The sequence below is a fragment of the Panicum virgatum genome, chromosome 2K, assembly GCF_016808335.1.
Source record: "Panicum virgatum strain AP13 chromosome 2K, P.virgatum_v5, whole genome shotgun sequence".
Classification (NCBI taxonomy): Eukaryota; Viridiplantae; Streptophyta; class Magnoliopsida; order Poales; family Poaceae; genus Panicum; species Panicum virgatum.
In genome coordinates, this window is record NC_053137.1 from 61,053,868 (window position 1) to 61,076,540 (window position 22,673).

The 22,673-nt window shown below is 45.2% G+C and overlaps 3 protein-coding genes and 1 pseudogene across 5 annotated transcripts; 2 read left to right on the plus strand and 2 right to left on the minus strand.

Moving 5' to 3' along the window:
• Positions 1-489: 489 nt before the first annotated feature.
• On the plus strand, positions 490-6,263 carry LOC120692040 (annotated as a pseudogene).
• Positions 6,264-6,672: 409 nt separating this feature from the next.
• On the minus strand, positions 6,673-11,909 carry LOC120692051. 3 transcript variants are annotated; one of them, XM_039975256.1, is made up of 4 exons: positions 11,668-11,909; positions 10,604-10,639; positions 9,640-10,488; positions 6,673-9,241 (listed from the first exon to the last, which is right to left on the minus strand). In XM_039975256.1, the coding sequence occupies exons 2-4, from the start codon at positions 10,637-10,639 to the stop codon at positions 7,265-7,267; spliced, it is 2,862 nt and encodes a 953-aa protein (XP_039831190.1). In that variant the 5' UTR covers positions 11,668-11,909; the 3' UTR covers positions 6,673-7,264. The 3 variants fall into 3 exon arrangements, with proteins under 3 accessions (XP_039831190.1, XP_039831207.1, XP_039831200.1); XM_039975273.1 differs by having other exon boundaries at positions 10,604-10,743; positions 11,668-11,885; XM_039975266.1 differs by having other exon boundaries at positions 10,604-11,579; positions 11,668-11,885.
• A 261-nt stretch (positions 11,910-12,170) lies between these two features.
• Positions 12,171-15,036, plus strand: LOC120692069. Its single transcript, XM_039975284.1, has 4 exons — positions 12,171-12,643; positions 13,622-13,893; positions 13,966-14,165; positions 14,310-15,036. Exons 1-4 carry the CDS (start codon positions 12,288-12,290, stop codon positions 14,880-14,882), a joined length of 1,401 nt encoding a protein of 466 aa, XP_039831218.1. The 5' UTR covers positions 12,171-12,287; the 3' UTR covers positions 14,883-15,036.
• A 185-nt stretch (positions 15,037-15,221) lies between these two features.
• On the minus strand, positions 15,222-16,898 carry LOC120696201 (protein ALP1-like). Its single transcript, XM_039979337.1, has one exon. It carries the CDS (start codon positions 16,430-16,432, stop codon positions 15,440-15,442), a length of 993 nt encoding a protein of 330 aa, XP_039835271.1. The 5' UTR covers positions 16,433-16,898; the 3' UTR covers positions 15,222-15,439.
• Positions 16,899-22,673: the final 5,775 nt, after the last annotated feature.

The following is a 22,673-nucleotide window of genomic DNA, read 5'->3' on the forward strand; positions in this document are numbered from 1 at the left end:
TTGTAGCGCGCTAGTGAATAGTGACACTTTGACCGTTAATTACGGTGTCAAATAAAGTCAGTTTACAAAACCAACTCCAGAACCCCGCGCTAACGACCCTGAAGAATCATCAATTAATTACCGTCATTAGATTCGTCACAAAAAATTACACTCATTTCTGAAAATTTTTTACAAATAGACTTCATTTACCATACCATACATGCGAGATTTTTTTTAGCGCTAGGCCCCTGCCGCTTCTGCTGGTGTCGCGGAAGGACCCTGGCGCCTCAGTACTCGGCGCCAGGCCCCTGGCGCCCCAGTACTTGTGCTAGGAGTATATTTTTGCAAAAATATAGATTACAAATATATTTTTGTAAATTATTTTTTTTAAAAAATAAAAAATAAAAAAAATCTCCGACTCCTGGGCATGCCAGGCTGGGCCTAGCCACCTGAACAATTTCCTTCCACTGGTAGCAAGCACCGGTCGCCGGCTGGGCCATGAACTTGACAATTCAGCCCAGACATAATTCGGTCGACGCTCCTCCCTGCTTCCGTCCCCCGCGCGGCCGCAGGCGCAGCGCCGACGGCCGGCGGGCCATCACGGTGCGGTGCGCGCGCAATCGACGATTTTGGCGGATAGAAATTTGGGTGGGGCGGGAGAAATGGGAGGAATCGCGAAAGCACTCCAGAGTCGAAATCCCCGGTCCGCAGGCCCACCGCGTGACACCCTCGCCGCCGCCGATGCCGGTGCCGAAGCCGATGGAGAGGAAGCAAGCCGCCTACAGCAACCTCGTAAGCGCCTCCCTCGTGTCCTGCTCCATTCCCTTGTCAATCACCTCTGGCCCGGCTGAGCGTCGCGTTGATGGACTGCAGGATGAGAGGTACGCGATCCGGGGGGAGAAGTACCAGGGGCAGCAGTACTGCCACATCTACTTCACGCGCCTCCGCCACATGCGGAACCTCCTCCACGCTCTCGTCCCCTCCTGGAAGCCGCACATCCCTGGTCCGCCACCGCACTGCCCTCTCCTCTCTCGCATTCCCTTGTGCGGCAAATCAGGGTTTTACAAGTTGTGTGCTCTGTAAACCCGGGATAGGGTTAACTGTTGCGCTATTGATGCAGACTGACTGTTAGCAGAGAGAGGTGTTTATCGGTAGATGAGTGTAGCGTCCAGAAATTTCATCTGCATTTGTGCTAGGCTTTGTTAGCATTGGTTGGGAACGTGCAACCTTACGTTCCTCCTTGCCGGCAAGATTCTAAATCTGGATTTTCCTACATTGCAGTCACAACAGTGTTAGGACTCGAAGAAGGGAAGGATTGCATAATTGTTGGAACTTTGTATAAGCACATGAAACTGAAGCCATTCTCGATGAATACTCAAAGGAGGTACTATAATATTAAAATTAGTTCTATGTGCCAACTGTGGTTGCTGTCTCTAATAGCCTGAGGAATTCTGCATTAATCCTTTTTTTTTGGTGTGCCAGAGGTCTGCAGTTCCTCTCGTCAAACCGCATAATTTCATGCATCCTGATGATCATCTCATTTTGGAAGACGAAAGCGGAAGAGTTACGCTTGCAGGAGCCATACCTCCTGCAGCATTTGTGACTGGTATGCCTGGTGCTTTCACTGAAAGCTGCTTTGTCTATTGATGTATAATTCCTGCTTTTACTAAATATATATACAATCTTGACGCCTCCATCCCCTAAACCTTGTTTCCTTGGATCTTATGCTCAATCATCACTCATTCACAGGGGTTGTAGTAGCTCTCCATGGGAAGGAAACGAGTGCTGGCAACTTTCTTGTTGAAGATGTTCTTGAGGCTGGTCTTCCTCCCCAAACTGCATTGTCCAGTGCAAGTAATATTCTCCATATATTTATGTGTTCAGATTTCAGCATGTTCTCCCAAATCTTATCAATGAGTGTATTGCTCTGAAACTGCATTTTCTTTGGTTACAGGTGAAGACAAGTATGTGGTATTCGTGTCAGGATTAAGTGTAGGAAGTGACAAATTCAATCCTCTGCAATTCCAACTTCTTATCGACCATGTCACAGGGCATCTGGGTGATGAGAATGTATGCTATTTGTCTTTGTAAAGTGTAAACTATTATACTGTATACGCTAATGTGGATAATCTTTGCTGGGACTTACTCAGGAGCAAACCATAGCATCAAACATAGTGCGTGTTGTGGTTGCTGGGAATTCAGTACATATTTCACCAAGATTTGTCAATGGTCAGGTAATGGCATTCACACTTTGCATGTTCTCTGTGGCACTTATTTTGTTGATTTAGTATGCCATACTAACAATTGGCTTCTATATGCCAGAATGTAGCATCAAAAGATCAATCCAGGATAGCAGAACCTATCAAGGAACTGGATATAATGCTCACGCAGGTAAAAATTATTGTCTTTTTCTATCATCAGATTTTATTCTTTGGGGCTGTTCTGGTCTCATACGCTGACCTTTATATAATCCGTGTTCTCTGCAGCTTGTGGCATCATTGCCTGTAGATATTATGCCAGGGAGTCATGATCCGGCAAATTTTTCTTTGCCTCAACAGGTGGGCTATTACAACAACAACAACAACATAGCCTTTTTTCCCAAGCAAGTTGGGGTAGGCTAGAGATGAAACCCGAAAGAAATAAGTTCAAGGTTCAGGCACATTGATAGCTAGTCTCCAAGCGCTCCTATCCAAAGCTATCTCTTTAGAGATATTCCAATCCTTAAGGTCTCTCTTAACCGACTCATCCCACGTCAGTTTAGGTCTACCTCTACCCCTCTTTACATTGTCGACCCGCTCAATAACCCCATTACGCACCGGCGCCTCAGGAGGCCTTCGTTGGACATGTCCAAACCATCTCAGCCGATGCTGGGTAAGTTTCTCCTCAATTGGTGCCACTCCGACCCTATCCCGAATAACTTCGTTCCGGACTCTATCCCTCCTTGTGTGCCCGCAAAACCACCGCAACATCCGCATCTCTGCTACACTCAGTTGCTGGACATGTCGCCTTTTTGTAGGCCAACATTCAACAGGTGGGCTATTGATGTGGATAAACACTTGATCTGCTCTGTAGCACTCAAGTGTTCATTGTTATCATTCATGGCTAACTCATCTCTTGCTTAACTGCAGCCTTTGCACAGATGCCTTTTCTCTGGGGCATCCACCTTCAATACTTTTTCATCATGTTCAAATCCCCATCAATTCGAACTTGACAGTGTCCAGTGAGTGCTGGCTCTCCTTTTACTTGCCTCAATATTTAAGCAGCTTGGAGGCTTTGTTGCAAGAAGTTCTATATGTACATGTAGGTTTCTTGGAACATCTGGCCAGAACATAGATGACCTCTACAAGTACTCTGATGCCAAGGACAAACTGGAATTCATGGAAAGAACACTGAGATGGCGCCATCTTGCACCCACTGCTCCAAACAGCCTAGGTAACTGTCTCCAGCCCAAACTGTCAAGATTGTTGGGTTAGAAACTAGTGCTGTTGTCACCCATTTATCTGTATGTGAACTCATTATTGGTGTGATCATTTATCGCAATTGTATTCCCAAGCTAGAAGGCCCTTCTAACATATGCATCTTTTTAATTCAGGGTGTTATCCATACACAGACAAAGATCCTTTCCTTGTTGAAAGTTGCCCTCACGTCTACTTTGTTGGAAATCAAGATAAATACGAAACTCGATTATTGGAAGGTATTACTACATGTACAGCTTCATAATGTCTTTTGAGCACCCAACTTACCCTTCTTGTTATCCAGGTCCAGAAAAACAGAAAGTGAGACTAATCTCCATCCCAAGATTCTCTGAGACTGGAGTTGCTGTGATGGTATGTTATTTATATGGACGAGTACCGCTATATCCCTTTTGTTATCTTGATATGACTGGGGACTAAGGCCAAGGATTCTTGATTAAGCATTCGTTAAATTTACTGTTTTACACTGACCATATGCAATAAATAAAATAAATGCAAAGCTAAAAGACATATCCCTGCTAAATAAAATAAACGCGTCGGCAAGGTGGCCTACCGGCTTCGGCTGCCTGAGGGAGCAAGGATTCATGATGTCTACCACGTCGGCTTGCTCAAGCAGTACCATGGCGCACCACCTGATGGCCCCCCTCCCCTGCCACCCATGGAGCATGGACGCCTACTACCAGTCCCTCTACAGGTGCTTCGCGCCAGCCTGCGCCGTGGAGTCTGGCACGTCCTGGTTCATTGGGCGGGCACTGCAGAACCAGATGCCACCTGGGAACCACTGGAGCAGTTCAAGGCATCATACCCCAATGTTCAGCTCGAGGACGAGCTGTTCTTGGAGGAGGGGAGAGATGTTATGACTGGCGTACAGTACGTGAGGCGCCATAAGCGTAATTGTGGCTAGATAAGTATCTTCAGGTTGTTAGTCAATTGGTTAAAATCTTGTTAGTCTGTTTTGGGTTGTTACTCGGCCAGCTAGATAGGCTGAGGTTAGTTAGTTGGATAAGCTTGAGAGGGTCTATATGTGTGGACGATTATCATTAATGAAAGGTTAAGCAGGGCATTATCTTGCCGGCTGCTCATCTGGTTCTCCCCCTCGCCTCTCGTCTCAACCAAACCCTGGACGACGGAGCCCAAGCGCCGAGGTCCCGGTCCTCGCCCTCCTACACACCACGACTACAATCTCCGCAACCCGAGTCCTACCAATATCAGTAGATAATGTTCAATTGGATATTTCCGCTGTCCAGCTGAGAATCTGGGGCCAACATTATTGCAATATAGAAGATCCTGTAATTTCAATAAATGACTTCATTTTAAATCATCCAAAAATTCAACTGCAACGTGAACTCTAGAAAGGTAAAACCGTAAAAGGCATATAATTGTGTAAACGAAGAGTTGTTGCATGTGTAGTTTCTTGATATACTTTTAGACATTGTTAAATGTGGGCTACCTAAAATTGTTCTCTCTTTAAGAATTCAACACCATAAAACAAACCACACATTATATGTCAGTTGCTCAATATTATATGTCAGTTGAAATTTCGAATCATCATCCATTGAGTCATCCGGAACATGTTCATCATGATTTACTGATGCTTCCTTTTCTTTTAGATACTATTCCACTCAGGTGTTATCCACCAGAAGTGATGTCTTCAGTTTTGGAGTAGTCCTGTTAGAAATTGCGACAGGAAGAGAACCTCTTGATGTCAAAAGGCCCCGTGATGAATGGAGCTTAGTTGAATGGATATGATCACATTACACTCAATAGTCATCCATTGTGCATCTCAATCAAATGTAAAAGCTTCTGCTTGAAGGCTTGCAATGCTTTGTCCGCATCCTCTAGCTTTTGTGATTGCCAAAATATTCATCATAGTAGTTCTGACAAAAAAAATGCTATATTTCAGCTACGCAACTCCTAAAATAATCTTACACTGATCCGACATCATGCAGGCAAAACCTTACATAAGGGAATGCAAGATCGAAGCGATGGTGGATCCTGGCATAAAAGGGCAATATTGTTCAGAGGCCATGTGGAGAGTGCTTGAGGTCGCATCGGTATGCACCGAGCCCTTCTCGACCTTCCGGCCAAGCATGGAGGATGTTCTCAGGGAGCTGGAAGATGCACTGATCATCGAGAACAATGCATCCGAGTACATGAGGTCCATCGAAAGCACTGGGACTCGGGTCCAATCGCTATCTGTCCATTGACAGGAAGATTTTTCCATCAGGTTCAACGCGAATCGACCCGATAAAGAGACATTTGCAAACAATGCCCTCACTTCCTAGGTAGTCCAATCGCTATCTGTCCATTGACAGGAAGATTTTTGCATCAGGTTCAACGCGAATCGACCCGATAAAGAGACATTTGCAAACAATGCCCTCACTTCCTAGGTAACTGGACTATGGACTGTCCTTATGATCCCACAACGGGTGCCATCAGGGATATACTCTTGTTCAAGGCACATTTGAGCTTGGACGCTGAGCCTTGAGCACCTGAGAAGGGCATATGGGGGGAATTGTTACCCATGTCTGTAGCCTGTACCCATGTACAGAACCCATCCAGTGGACAGTGGTGAGAGCACAGGTCAGCTATACCTGCACTTCGAAATGTTTCTGAAGCCCAGAGAATGGGCTAGTTTTGCCTATAAAATTTCCATTGATTCAATCATCTTAAAGCTGGTGAACTTATGTGCGCAACTGTTCTTTGGACATTGTTTTGAACGACGAACATTGGAATGTGAGATATGTTGACTTAGCATCACTTCATCATTGAAGTGTTGCTATATTGAGACATCGTACTACTAAGCTGTAATTTTTCGTGTTCTTGCGTAACCAAACAAGTATTGCTGAGTAGGCGCCACAGAAACCAATACATAATGAAATTTGGTGTCTGAGGAACTCTTGTAAAATTTAGGAAAGCAAGTGTAGGTCACAAACAAGCTGACCTATGATCATCACATGAAAGCCTTACTACCAAACAAATGCAATCGATGTCTGTCAGTTTCAAATGTATCAAAGGATGAAAGGAGAAATACTGAAATATTTTTTTAGGAGGCAAAGGAAGAAAAGTCGAAAAACAGAAAAGTAACCCAGAAGACGCATCTTGTAGCAAATACCAAACCTAGGTCACGGATCAATACTAACCTTACTCGGTGGAAATTCTAAACCTCAGAAAAGATCATGGGTTTTGTTAAAAAAAAAACAGATCATGGTCATACAGATTTCACAAGTAGGTCTTCTGGATTTGTCAACAGAGAGAATTTCAAGTTTAGTTCATGTATGGTTCTTATATGGGCGCTCTATTACACGCTTGTTCCGTTATCCCACATAGTACACGTAATGAAAAGCAAGAGTATAACTTGCGGTAAAGTTTTATAAGAAAACCTCAAAGAAAAAAAAATGTAAAAGCTTCATCATAGGCTTCGGAACAAGAAGCTCACGATCTGTCACATAAAACTTGACAAGCCACTGGAGGCTGGAGTGCCCGATGTGAAGGCAATTGTCTATCACATCTTTGTTGTTCATTGGTGTCATATATTCTTGATAAGTATCGAGATCGAATATTTAGGCAATAGACATGCACAAAACTATAGATGAAACTGAAAACTGAGCTGTATATTCTTCCTCCATTCGTTTCTCAATCATAAACCAAAGTCTGAAGTCTGAACAAGCAGTGCCCATCACTTACTTCAGGTAGCATTTTGAGCATTCGATCACATCATTCTCTTAACCAGCAGCCAGTCAATTCAATAAAGGTCTACTGGTCCAAAGATATTGCTAGATATGGGTCGACCTTACTCATTTTCATGTGATCTAAGGTATGCCAAACAATTCATGAACTCCTTTGTCAGTAGACTTATCTGCTCCAAACAAGTCAGGAGCAACTTTATCTGTGGATTTATCAGAGGAGCTGCTGTGAATCATTTGGAATGGAGGATTACTCATGCCCCATCCATTGACATCCGTGGGCGGATCAGGAAAATGAGAGCTACATCCTTTACCATCAGAAGAAAATGGAAGTGCAACATCAGGTGATCTTCGTGGTCGCCGAACAGGTCTGCTGCTCCTGCTTGAAGATGGGAAATTTGCCTCCCTGCCCTTCTGTTTGGTCCCAAGAAAGCCGCAGGCAAGAGCTTCCAGAGCTCGGGCAGTTGGTGGGCGGCTTCTGCTGCTATGCCTTCTTGAGTTGAAAGAAAGCTCCTCATAGAGCGCATCACTAGAGGCATCCATGTCTGCAAGGCGGTCAGACACCTCTGTTCCTGAAGAACGTGGAGGCCTGACCATGGTTTCAGTATTTTTGTCGGATGGAGGGACAATATAGCTCAGATTTGACTCATAATCAGAAGGCATTTGTGGGATATTGAGATCAATGGCGTTCCTATTTTGGCAAGTTTCTTTGTAGACCATTGTTTCAGCATTAGGGGGCACATTGTTGAGCTGTCTGCAGTATGGCTTCTTGTTATTCATGTCAAAGGATATGTTAGTTGATGAGTTCGGAATTGCACCCCATACAAAAGAATTGGCCTCTCCACTTGCTTCATTTGCTCCAGACACATCATGTTGCAGTGGCTCGTCAACTTGTTTCCAGTAATGGTTTTCATTGATGCTGGTATTTCCGCGGCCAGTTCTTTCAGTCTTAGAGGAAACTAACCTTCTTCTCTTCGAAAAGGGTGCTAAGAAAACTTGGGACTCAACATTTACCCTTTGATCAAACTGGAAGCTTATTTCAGTGGAAGTAGTGGTGGCATGGTCTCTTTCAACGTCAACAGGAAGAATAGTTGCTGTTGAAGAGCATGCATTACTCATTGCGCTGAAACCTTGATCAATTGAATTATGACCATTGGTTGATGATAATGCGCCTAAGGAAGCAGCCTTCGCAATTACACTAGAATCCATCTTATCAATTGTTGGTGCCTTACTTTTCCTCTCTTCGCTAGCATACTTTACACCGGTTGCGTTTCGATCAGTACTTATATGTTCATAAGGCTCAGAGCTGTCCTCAGAATCTGAGTGTTCCTCTGAGCTGTCACTCCCAGAATCTCCAGAATGTGGTGAAGACATGTAACCATGACTGGAATATATTGGTAGATTTCTTAGTGACCTTACCTTAGAAGGTTCTTCCCCTTGAACAAGGCTGGTATCCACCACAGTGAATTTCATTAGTTCTGGGGAACACCCAGGCTCAGTGGGCCGGTTGTAGGAAGGTTTCTTGTTAGGAAGTGTGTTTCTGTCAAGTTCAGAATCATGGATCCATCCATTTTCATGCTTAATCCCACTGTCACCATTACCACCCTGAACTCCAAATTCAAGCAGCCTTGGTTCAGATGCAACTTTGCTCAAGACATCACTAACAGAATCAAAATAATGATTTCCTTTGACAAGCTTCTTTCTAGAAAATTTCTTTACACCTGGAATGAGAAAGACTAAAGCGTGCTTTCCAACTGGTGCAGAGTCCTTAGGTTGTTCTGAGTGCCAGCCCCTTGAAAGCAAGCGAGGCCAGACAGCCTCCCAGAATAGATCATTGGATCTTGCCTTGCTCAGTCTGAAATCGCCAGTCAAAAACTTTATGATATCTCCAGATGAAAGTGCTGAGCAAGCCTTGCCAACAGGGATTTCTGGGCGGGTCGAGATACCATGATTTCGACTAGGATCTAATGCAAATCCAGTCAAGTCATACTTTCCCTTGCCAATTCCAACTGCTTCTACAAGAACTTGAGCACCAACTGTGGACCTTAATGTCAAGATAAACTGCTCAAAAGTAGATGTTCCCTCATTGAATATCTTAAATACCTGCAGAAGACCATATATAGCGGTCAACCTCTTGAGAGAGCTGATAGCATCGCATCAATGCAATGAGATGCTAGATGAAAAAGTATGAGCATCTTAAAGCAAAAGGTTAAAATACCAAAAATTTAATAATAAATAAGAACAAGCATACTAAATACTAGGCCTTTTCCAAAAGAAGAAAAGCATGGTTTTAATTGCCGTACAGTGGAGCAAATACTGGAGCAATGCTGATGAGCTGTCCTGCCTTAAGTGTCATTACAAATTAAAGATATTACAAAATGTAAGCTTGTAGCTGTTGAACTGATTGTGCACGTCATTTTTCAGTGGTTTGATGTTCAGTAGGAAAAAGGAAAATAAGTAGAATGAAAATAAAAGGAGGAGTAAAAGAAAAGTCAGCACACCTCCATCACCGAAGCTTCAACTTCCCTTGCTACGCCAGCAAGCAAACGTGATAACAGTTCCTGCTGCCTTGGACCAGAAAATATACGCAGCCCAAGAATACACCTCCTGCTTCTTGCTTTTCTACATGCTGCCCATCGTCTATATGCATCAGACCTGAAAAATTCTCCATAGTAATAGGACAAGACTTCTCCCATTGTCTTAGTTTCCGTAAACTTTGTCACCTGAACAAGATTTTTCCCAAAAATGTAGAGACCAAGGAGAAAAGTCTGGGCCTCTTCATCACTCCAGGAGTATCTTGGCATCCCAGGCAATGGAAAACAATCATCGAATTCCTTCTTTGCACAAGAACAACCTGAAAGCTTCGTTTTTCGTGAGCAGTGCATGTCCTGTCCAGCTGACCCTGATAATTTCTCACCTTGCTCAGCATATCCAACTTTACAGTCTGAACAAATGATGTCCTGACATAAATTTCCCGGAATATTTTCACTGCTGTGGATGGGACCTTCACCTTGTGACGTACATGACCTGCGTCCTGAAAATCCCCCATACTCTTCTTTTATATGAGTGCTTGTATTTTGGGTCCACGTGACTGGAATAGCTAATCCTACTCCCACAGGGTATTCAAAACCAAACACTCTGCTACCATAAACTGCCCATAACCTTAGTTTTGCCTGTTCCTCTTCAGTTAGTAGATCCGGAACTTCCACCTGGTACTCATCCCCTACACGAGGGTATACTCGTGTGTCTTCATTGACCTCCTCTGGACATAAAGGTTCTAGAAAACGAGGCTGATCAATAAGCATCTCTATCGGATGCTCTTCATCATCCTTGATTTCAATGGGATCCATCTGCACAAAAGCAATGGGGTACAGATTAGGATCCATGATGGCTGAATGCAAATGATTGATAGAACATAAACATATGGGTTCAATATAACATAAATATGTGGGCAAACATATGTACCTGATAATCTTCTTCCTTGATTTCAAGAGAATCCATCTGTAGAAATAAGTACAGGTCAGAACCATATTAACCATCACGTAGTGGTCAGTCAACTCGACATGCATGTCACCGGAACAGGAATATGAAACCCTAGAACAAGTCTGCAATACATGAAACGTGAAGATACGAGGGAAAGTAGTCAACTTAGTCAGACTTTGAAGATCTGTGAGAGTGGTATAGACTGTAGAATTAGCTTTAGCTGGACCAAAATTCGACAGGACGAACTGTGCCTCAATATGCTCAGAAATACTGATTACTCAACAAGAAGAAGTGCACAATAGCTTGCGGCACTTAAATTAAGTGATAATCCATCAGATGCCACTGAAAAGTGCCATGCTCCCTAATATTCCATTGATTGCCCCATGACATGTGGGCCCAAAGAACATTCTCCTTTTTTGAAAAAATAAACGAAACCATCCTACTCTATATCAGTATACCAAAATTAGATTTAAGCACACCGAGTACAGACATCTTGCAAAAGCATAATTGCTGCATTCAAATATTTCCTACTCATCATATACTAAGCTGAAGGAGAAAAACCTTCTGGCACTCTTAACTGAAAACAAAAATGGCTGCATTTTGCAGTCATTCCCCACCAAACAATTTGCATTATGAGTGACAGCAATTGCAGGTTAGGCTTGACCCACCGATCAGGATCACTAAGTTACGAGAAGCTGCACTTTATTGATCTCACGCCATCCATGGGCAGACTTAACACGGGACGGGACATGGGATTCACTTGATACCCCAATTCTTTTTAAAGTTGCAAAATGAACTGCACCCGCACTTCGGGACCGAGTCATGCGGGGCCAAGTGAGATCGATCCCGCCCGCTCACGAAGAAGAACCTTATCGAACCATCAACGGATGGATTGGACTAGTAGCGTCTCACGAAGCAAGCAAATCCGATGCTAACCGACGGAGAGAACGAACGAAAGCTGTGGATTTGATTGTTCAGAGAAGAGATGAGATCCCAAAGAAGACAATTCAAGGAAGGATCCATCTAAGCAAGCTAAGATACTTTACCAGCAAATGGAATCAGTCGGGGGTCCGGACGGATCTCCAGTCCACGCCGCTCCAGCACAGCGAGACGACAACGACGAAGACGCAAGAGACGTATTGCACTCCGAAGCGGCCGGCGTGCTCGGCGGCAGGATGCCGGAGACGCGGGCGCTGGTGAAGTGGACGGCGGCGGCGCTGGCGCCTGGCGTGGCGCGGGCGCTGGCGAAGTGGCGAGGAGGTCGATGCGATGGTGTGAGACATGCTTTGAGACAAACCAGATGGGGCAGCCGGGTGGAGGTGGACCCCAGTCGCCGTACGGGCCGGGCTGGGCTGTCAGAAAAGCCCGGGAAGTTTTGGGCCTGGAGAGGCGCAATGGGTGGGGAGAGGCGCAAGTCACTGTAATTCTGCTGCTAAAACGCACCATGAAAAATGTGCTACAAACTTGGCAAAATATCACATGTGACGCAACAAAGAAGGTGTCAACGTCAGCACCGAACATCCCCGTCTGGGGTTAGGCTAGCTCCAACGGTTCCCCGAAAGAGCCCCCCTCCCCCTATGTAGAGGCTACAGTATTCCCCGAGAGTGCTCCAACGGTTCCCCGAGTTTCTTCCCCCCACGTCCGGTGAGGTCGTTCCTATCCCCATATGTGGGGGGATCTCGGCGTCCCTGGACGCACCGGCCGTTGGTTGCCGCCGTTCTCGCGCGCCGGGAGCGAAAGCGGGAGCGAGGGAGGCGACGGCGAAGTTGCTGGTTCTGTGAAGCTGGAGGCCGGGAGCGAGGTGCGCGAGGTGGTGGCGGTTGATCTGGTTGGCGGCGGGGGCGGGCGTTCCGGCGACGTTGCTGGCGTGGGGGGTCGGCGGCGCGGGGCTAGATCCACGAGCTCCCCGCGCGCGGGAAGCGGATCCAGTTCGAGGGGGAAGAAGCGGCGCGGCGAGATCTGGCGGCGCTCGCAGAGCTCGTCACCGAAGCCTCCCCGCAAGAAGTGCCGCAGATCTGCGAGGTAATATTCTGAAGCTCGTAGTTGGAGAAGATGTCATTGCTTGCATCTGGGTTCACTTGGCCGTCCAGATTTCGGGGAGCGGAGTGGAATGGGGGCTTCTGCTTGTGGGCGTCCAAAGTGGAAGAACATGGCACTTGGCAAGGGATGGGATCCTGATTCGTGCCCTTTCCCGAATGGTCGTGTACTATCGCTTGATCTGCTCTCATCCTTGCCTGCTTCCTACTTCCTCTCCTGAATATACTCGCTCACTAGGCTGGCTGGTTGGCTGCAGAAACACAAATCTCTATATAAATGTGTTGTTGAGTAGTACTAGATAGCAAGAACGCAGTACATATATGCCAAGGAAGGAGCAAGAGAAACCAGCATCATCATCCTTCATCATGACAATTGCCCGGATGCATAGCAAGAGGGTGTGCATGCAGTTTAATACTTGCTCATAGTTGTAGTGGGGGACATAGTAGATCTAGGGATTGATTTAGCTTTACCTCCTTGGATTTATTTTGCTGGGCTTTGTGGAATCCATATTGCTGAACATGGAAACACCTGCAATGGCCTTCACTAGGGTGTCAAGGTTACCCTTTTCAAGTTGACATATATAGTAGTATGGTTGTATGTTGACATATATAGTTGCAATGGGCTTGGATCGTGTTATATAGTAGTATGGTTGCATGTTGACATATTTCAAGTATCATATTGTATGAACTGGACTCGTGTGGGTGTAATGCTACACCTTATTATCCTGTTTCATTTCGGCTGAGATATAAATGTCCAATCTTATATGTGCCTAATGAATATGAATGCTGCATGGTATTGCTTATTTTTTCCTTTACTCCAATGCTTGCTATATGTCTACTGTGAGATATCTTGGTTCCTTTTCTATCTGTTAATGGCAGAGCTTGTGGGCGCCAGGTTTTGTCATGACTAATATTTTTGAAATCCTTTTTTTTGTCATCGCCGCTTTGTATGCTTGTTGTGCAGGACCATGGATGGCCGGTGGGACTTTACTGCAGGCTTGCCGGACCTCTCCGGTCCGTCTGGCACACCGTATCAGGACATGTTGAATATGCCAGGTTTTGAAGAACCTGTGCAACCTGCTCCTACTCATGCTTTCGAGCCAGGTTCTAGGCAGGGTGGTTCGGGGAAGCCGCGCAAGAAAACTGTCTCCAGACCGAAACAAAACAACTTTTCAATCGAGGAAGACAAGAACCTAGTGTCCAGCTGGCTCAATGTGAGCTTGGATCCAGTTAAAGGTGATGTTTCAAAGTTAATTGTTTTGTGCTGCAAACATTTAAGAGCCCTAACCTTGTATGGATTTATTGCAGGCACGGGACAGCGGAAGTCATCTTTTTGGAAGGCCATTGAACAGAACTATAATGCCCAGAAAGGTCCCATGTACCCTATCCGCACGCTTCGCAGCCTTGAGGGTCGATGGTCTGATATTAAGGAACAAGCAAATAAGTTTGAGAGCCACTACAACAACATCCTTAATGAGAGGCGCAGTGGCTACAACGATATGGACAAGGTCAGCTTCACATTGCCAGTTGTTTGTAATGTCTATGTGGAATAAAATTGGATGATTAAATTTACAGCCTGCTAGAGTACTCAATTTAGTGCTTTCATATTTACCTAGATACTTCCTTAATGTTTTTTTTTCATTTTGGTGCAGATCGCAGCAGCCATTGAGTTGTACAACAGTCTGGAAGATAGGCCGTTCACCACTATCCACTGCTGGGAGATGCTTCGCAACGAACCTAAGTGGATGGACCTAAACAACCATGGAAAGCAGGACCGAGGTCGGGTCCCCGAAGATGTTAATGCGCCCATCGATGTCACAGAATCTGGATGTGGGGAAGCCGGGAGCGAGAGTCAGATTGGTACTTCCAAGAGGCCTCCGGGGAGGGACATTTCGAGGTCAGGCAAACGGACTTGCTCCAGTGGGTCTCCTAGTGATGCAGGGTCCGAGTTCTCTTCTATGCTGTCTGCAATGCACATTCAGAAGATGGACTTGATCAGGACATTTGACGATTGTGTGGCAAGCAAGATGGACCGGCTGGTTACCATTCAAGAAAAGAACATTGAGTTGAAGAAGAAAAAAGATGCCCGGGAGCAGGAGTTACGGGACGAGCGCATCATGGCTATTGACCTGACCACTTGCAATCCCGGACAGCGTGTCATGTACGAGGCAATGCAGCGAGAGATTTTACAGCGCTGGGCTGCAGGCAATGAAGCTGCTCCATAGATTGTTCTGTTACTTTTACTACTGCAGTGTGTGAACTAGTATAACTTGTACCGGGCTTTGTCGTTGGATTTGTTCTGAACTATTTCGTTTGGACTCGCGTTCTGTTGTGAACTACGTCCTGATGTTGTCAACTTTTTAGTTCCGACTTGCTATATGCTGCGAACTACTCCATATTTTTTTCAACTATTTCATCGAAGTACCATTTTATCTGTGTTCGGAATGTTAAAACAGCACTGACAATAAACACGCGTGACTTGCATTCATAAGGCCTTAAGACAATTTAGAAAAGTACATAACAACTTTGAACATAACAAACACATGGAACATCAACTCTCAACATGAAGACAACAGATGACTACGTTATTGAAATACAAGCCTAAGGTACTTCATATGTAAATCCGAAGGAACTAGAAGACATCATACAGCTAAGAAGACCCAAACAAGGACCAAATATGCTCGATGTGGTCGCGCTTGAGCTTGTGTGCCGTGTCACGGTCACGAAGCCTATGGTGGGCCGCGATGAAATCAGTCTGCTCGCGAGTACCAGACCTGAAAGGCTACACTGGTGGACCATTGCTGTCGTACACGTATGGTAGGTTCTCACCGCACTCGTCATCAATTATCATATTGTGCAAGATGATGCACGCCATCATGATGTTCTTGAGCCTGTACCGGTCCCAGCCGTAAGCAGGTCCACGAATGATCGCCCACCGAGCCTGCAAAACTCCGAAAGCACGCTCAATGTCCTTGCGTGCCCCCTCCTGAACCTGGGCGAACTGACAATCTTTGTTCGTCATGGGGTGACGAACAGTTTTAAGAAAAGCTGGCCAATCAGGGTAAATCCCATCCGCTAGGTAGTACCCCATATTGTAGGCGTTGCCATTTACGGTGAAGTGCACGGGGGGTGCCTCATCCCTAATCTGCCTACGAAATAGCGGGGACCTATGCAGCACATTGATATCATTGTTACTACCGGGCATCCCGAAATATGCATGCCATATCCATAGGTCATGGGAAGCCACTGCCTCTAGCACCATCGAGGATTGCTTCCCACGGCCAGTGAACATGCCCTTCCAAGCGGTTGGACAGTTCTTCCACTCCCAATGCATGCAATCTATGCTCCCCAACATACCCGGAAACCCACGAGTGCTGTTGAATGCAAGGAGAGCCGCGACATCCGTCGCAGTAGGGGCGCGGAGGTACTGCTCCTCAAAGAGCTCAATCACCGCTGCGCAAAACCGGTTCAGAGCCTCCAACGAGGTGGACTCTGCGATGCGCACGTACTCGTCAACCGCATCGGCCGGAACACCGTACGCCAGGATGCGTAATGGCGCGATGCACTTCTGCAACGGGGATAGACCCATTTTCCCTGTCGCATCAGGCCGGCAAGAGAACCAAGGGTCCCTCGCCGTCACGCTTTCCATGATGCGAAGGAACAAGGCACGCCTCATTCGGTACCTACACAAATAGCATGAGTCAGCAAGCAAACCTTTTCCCCCTACGCACAACGAGAACAAAAAATGACGAGTACCGGCGACGAAATTGAGCATCAGTGTACACCGGGTTCTCTACAAAGTAGTCCGCCATGATCCTTGCATGCCCAGAACCATGTTCCCGGTCGATCACGATGTGACCGGGAACGGAACCACGCCTCCCGCCTTCCCGGCGCCTTGCTTCTTCTTCGTGGATCATGTGACCGACGACGGCGGTGTCGTCATCGTCGTCGATCAGTAGCCTGGCTCTACTGCTGCTCACCCACTGGAAGATCGCGGCGGCGGTGAGGTTGTCATCTGCCATAGTGTTTGTGGTTCACAACAGATAGGATCAACTGAGTGGATCAATACGTTTGGGTTGCCCAGCGTCGATTATATAGCGGCTACAAGCTTGCGATGGAAGAATCTTCCTCCGCAAGATTCAGCCAATCTTCTGTCACAAGCCTCCGACTTCCTTCCAGCACAAGCTACTCCCGTATCATGACAAATGCACAGCAGAACGGGTACGATTCTTCCACCACAAGCCTCTGAATTACATAATTAAATTTTAATACGAATTAAAAATTAATAACAAATTAATTGTAAAGCAAATATCAAAATGCATGCCGAAATTAAAATTGTTACTGTTCATTTATACAAATACGCATCGCGTATAGTCCATATACGTTGTGTTCAAATGAGAAGTTCAAATGAAAAAAAAAGATGGTAGTTGATTTAGGGGGAGTGTATAGAGAGAATGGTTGGAGATGAGGAGTTATAGGGGGAGGAATCTTTTAGGGACAGGTAGTAAAAAATAATAAAAAGTACATTTAGGGGGAGTTGGATGGGGGAAACTGTTGGAGGAAGCCTTATAGGCACCAAGCCACCAAGGACGGAAAAAATGGTAAATGGGTGCAGGACATCCAGGACAGGAACCTCGAGCTCTCGACTGTTCTTCCAGATTTGTGCCTTGTATAATCACCTTTCCTCTATACAGCCATTGAGCCTGTGTACGAGCCGTAACGCTACACGGTAGCCAGCCGTTTATTCTATTTAATAATCATTTAATTTGTTTAAATGGTCGTTCAGTCTAAACAAGCTAAACGGTAGTTTAGCGTTTATGCTAACACTGCTTTTGTCTTTCTGCACTCCCTCATTTCCTATTACTCCAAAAATATACGTAGCTTACTAGCTTCGATCTTCGAGGGGAAGGAAAGCTTTATGCCAATTGCGGCTGCATTTGGGAAAAAAAGATACAAGGACATCGGCTGCCGCATTTTTGCAGCCCTCCCCAAACCAGACCATTAGCACCCGCAATGACAGCAATTGCAATGCTAGGCTCGATCCACTAATCGTGTCACAACCCAAACTTGTTAAACCTAATTAACTTTTAAGCAACGTCATCATGAGCATCATTAAGGCATAATGGAGCATCATGTGCATGTGTATGTGTGTTTTAAATTCAAATGTGTATTGTTTGAATTTGTGCTTGATAAAGAAAGTTGAAATTTTGTTATACAACTTGGCCTTAAAATTTTTTATTCAAATACTATATTTCAAATGATGATTTAAACATATTTTTGGAGGATTTTATAATCCTTGATTCGAGCCACAAAATTCTAGGAAATTTCAAAAACAGCTGTTTTGTTCGATTTATTGCAACCATTTTACAAAGGTTTTTGAGTGATTCTTGTTGCATTACATTCTTGGTGATTTTATCTTGCTCCAGTAAAAATTTCGTGAAATTTTGAGCCCAGGAACACCTTGATTTCGAATTTCAAACTTCCACCATTGTTTTTCCTCCCCCGGGCCCACCTGTCAGCCGCCCTTCCCTCTTCCCCGCGCCAACTCGCCCGCCCGTTGGGCAGCAGGGGCGGCGGCGCCCTCTCGCTGGCACCGATTGTCCAGCGTGGCCAAGGCGCCGAGGCATCCCGTCGCCCGCTCGCCTTCCCTCCTCCTTTTAACCCCGGCCGCCGGCCCCTTTCTTTTGCTCCAAACCCTAGCCCCATCCTCCATTGCCGCCGCCACCCCGAGCTCCGCCACCGCCGTCGATTCGCCGCCCACGGTGAGCCCTTCCTCGATTCCTTGCACGGGGAGCCTCTCCTCCCTCCCCTCGTCCGATTCCGCTCCTCACCCGACCCCCTTCTTCGCCGCTCCAAAAAGGGGGAGATTGAAAGTGATCTAGGCCCCTAAGTGGGTTTTGGTGGTTAATGACAAAACACATGTGCGTTTAATCGTGTAATTGAGCATGTGTGCAGGTAGTGAACTTGTATAGGTGAATCAAGTGACGATATACGACCCTCAAAAAGGAAATGAAAAAACGGAGTTCAAGTTTACTCGAGAAATTAGATTTTGAATTTGAAATTTGAGTATAGGAACGCCGTACTATCAAGAGAGACTTGGTTCAAGGGTTTCGATTTAGATCTTATGCTCAAGAGAACCCATACAAACATTTGTGAGCCACAAAACAACTCAAAGGAGCCATAAACCGAAGTTTTCCCTACCTTACCCGGATACTCCGGGTATAGGGCCGGATACTCCGGACCCCATTGCCCGGAGTGTCCGGGTGCTGTTTCTGGGCTGAAAAATCAGGGTTGCCCGGAGTCTCCGGGCATATACCCGGAGTCTCCGGGTACCCCTTCGCCCAACGGCTATTTTTGGGCTGAAGACTATAAATACTCCCTCCATACCCCTTCAGCCCTCTCTCTTGCCACTTTGGACGAACAGAACTCAAACCTAAGCCAAAGAGAGCTCCCTCACTCTCCCTTCTTCATTCTTGAGTGATTCCCTTGAGGGATTTGAGTGAGAAGCAAGCAAGAGCAATGATTAGTGCTAGTGAGCCCCATTTCCATCTCTTGAGCACTTGGTTTTGGTCAAGCCCGCGGATTCAAGTTTGTTACTCTTGGAGCCTTGTGCTTCTAGACGGCTAGGCGTGCTTGTGATTGCTCAACCAAGATTGTGAGGTGCACAAGAAGTTTGTAATCTTCATTCCTCGCCGAGGAATCCATAGTAAGTAACCTTGGGCTTGAGAGGTGATCTCGCCCTTGGGAGAGGAGCATAGGGGTTCTTGAGTACCGTCTCTCGAATCCTTCCTCAACGGAGACGTAGCACCTTCGGGTGTGAACTTCGGGAAACAAATCCTTGTCTCTTTTGTCTTAGTTTACTTGATTTCGTTGTCATTTGCTTGTGAGACTTCTTTTCTAGGGTTTGAGCTCGATCTACTCACTCACGAGTTTCTAGTGAACTTCGTTTGTTGGATATCATCCTTAAGGAACCCCTGATACTCTTTATCTAGCTCAATCTACTTTTCTTGCAGAGTTACTTGTAGTTTCGTTTCAGGTTGTTCAAACCCGGAGACTCCGGATATAGTTCCGGATACTCCGGACCACCAAACCCGGAGTATCCGGGCATATACCCGGAGTATCCGGGCTAGTCTGTGTCTGACCCTTTTGTTAAGTGGTTTTAAATTACAGATTGCCTATTCACCCCCCCTCTAGGCATCTTAAGATCCTTTCAATTGGTATCAGAGCTTGGCTCTCCATTCAAAGGGCTTAACCGTCCGGAGAGGTCAAGATGTCGGATGATGAAAAGAATCAAGAGATTCTGGTTAATGAAGGTGAAAAAGGTGATCCTAGTGATAAAAGAGACAAAGACAAGAATGTAGAGCCATCCAACAACAACAAGAAGGGAAAGAATAAGAATGGTGGAGTAGAAAGTGAAGAAGAGACATCCGATGATGAGATGTCTTATGAGGAGTGGAAGGCATGGAGGAAAAAGAAGAAGGAGCAAAGGAAGAAAAAGACTAGTTCCCGAGTTATCATTGACTCTAGTGATGACTCCGACACCGATTCCAAGAGAAGAGCCTCACGCTCTTCAAACAAGGGCAGCTCATCAAAGTTAAAAGACAAAGGTGATTATCGAAGAGTTGCTCATGATTACACTTTTTCTCTACCTAGTGAGCACAATGCATCAATTCATATGAGCAAGCCACCTTTCTTTGATGGTACCGGATATAATCAATGGAAGACTAAGATGTTCGGTTACATGAATGCAATTCACAAGGATCTTTCGAAAGTTGTGGAAGTTGGATGTGAAATTCCGGATGAAGATGAAACTCCAACCCCGGTTCAAGCATATGTGCTACAACGGAATTTTCAAGCATTGAACATCCTACACACATCCGTGAGTCCCGAAGAGTTTGACAAGATAGAGGATGCACCAACCGCCAAAGATGCTTGGGACACTCTTCTAGTGAACCATCAAGGATCAAGAAAAGTACGAGAATCAAGAATCAAAACTTTAGAAGATGAATTGAGCTTGTTCTCCATGAAGAAGGATGAAGGTGTGAAAGAGATGTACAACCGCATGAAGAAAATAACAAATCAAATCAAATCTCTTGGTGGTGACAAGTGGAGTGACCGTGAGATTGTGGACAAGCTCTTGACCGTGTATATGGCTAGGGATGTTACTCTACCTAGCTTGATTAGAGCCGAAAGAGGATTCAAGCACTTCACCGCCGAGAATGTCCTTGGAAGAATTGAGGCTCACCATGATCAATTAAAGAGAGTCAAGATTAACCAAGATCTAGCCGAGCTTCAAGAACAAGCGGCCAAGAATAGTGGGTTGGCACTTCAAGCTAAGTCAAAAGGCAAAGAAAAGGCAAACCAATCCTCAAAAAATGAAGGCACTAGTAGTGATGATGATGAAGAGCTTAATGATGAGCAAATGGCTTTCTTTATCAAGAACTTCACAAGAATATTGAAGAGAGGCAACTTTAGAAACTTTGGAAAGAACAAGAAGTATGAGCCAAGAAGAAGATCTAATAGGCCATGTTTTGGGTGTAACAAAGTTGGGCATTTCATTGCCGATTGCCCGGAAGAGAAGAAGAAAAACAAAGACACCAAAGAAAACACATCCAAGAGAGATAGATCAAGATACAAGAAGCAAGCCGGAGAAGCTCATCTTGGTCAAGAATGGGATTCACAACAAGAAAGTGAGTCCGAGAAAGAAGATGTTGCAACCATGGCTTTCAAGGCATCATCTCCACATCCTCCAAGCTTGTTTGAAGATCTCACCGACGATGAAGATGAAGCTCCTATCATGTGCCTCATGGCTAAAAACTCCAAGGTAACATCTCCAAACACATCGGATGATGAATTGGATAATGAAGTAGAAGTTGCTAAACTAGTCAAGAAATATGGTAAAGGGGCCGCAACTAAAATGATGAAATTAGTTATGAAACTAGATGAAGCGGATGAGACTCTTGAAACACAAGAAGAATTGCTTAGACTTGAGAGAGAAAAATTCAAGGCTCTTGAAAAGGACCTCGCCTATGAAAGGGAGGAAAACAAGATGCTTGTGAACTCAATCAAAATCAAGGATGGCACTCTTCTTGAATTGAAAGAGTCACTCTCTAGTGAAAAAGAAAAGGTGGATGATTTGACTAGAAAATTTTCTTTTGTCAATGACACTAACACTTTCCTAAGGAAGGATAATGAGAAACTTCAAGAGAGCATGACAAGCTTACAAGCTAATCACACGGCACTTGAGGTTCAATTTAATACTCTTTGGGAAAGTACTTCTAAGGCTAAAGAGACATCCAATTCATCTAGTCCTTCTACAAGTAATGGATGTGCACGGTGCTTTAATATCGATATTCAAACTTGTGCTACTAACCATGTTGAGATGAATGCAATGAAGAAAGAAATCTCTAGACTCACTCACTTGTTGCAAGTAGAGGCTCCATCACATACTCAAGTCCCAAAGAAAATTCCCTTTACAAGGGTAGGTGAATTTGAGAAACACACCAAGGGATTTGGGTCAAGATACATGAGCAAGTTTGGGTTTGAAGTGGGTAAGGGACTTGGTAGGAATGGGCAAGGAACCCCACATGCCATTCCATTTAACAAGAATAAGAACAAGACCGCCTTGGGTGCACAAGGAGGTCTAGTGAACATGACCACTCCCATTCATAAGAAAAATGATGTAATTCAAGAAAGTGGTCATGTCAACTTCATCAAGAGAGGCACAACATGTGATGAGGGTGCTAAGATTGTTGCATCCTCATTCAAAGAAGATAAGTTCAAGGCCTCTAACCCAACTAAGATCAAGGCACAAGAATCATCTCATGTATCCTTTTATGCCGATTATGTATTGACAAGGAACCACCGTGGTAAAGTGGTTGCCAAGTTTGTAGGACACCGTACGTGGAGCACAAAAGTGAAAAAGCATGTATGGGTGCCCAAAGTTCTTGTGACTAACATTAAAGGACCCAAGTATTGTTGGGTACCTAAAAGAAAAGAGTAATTTTGTTTTGTAG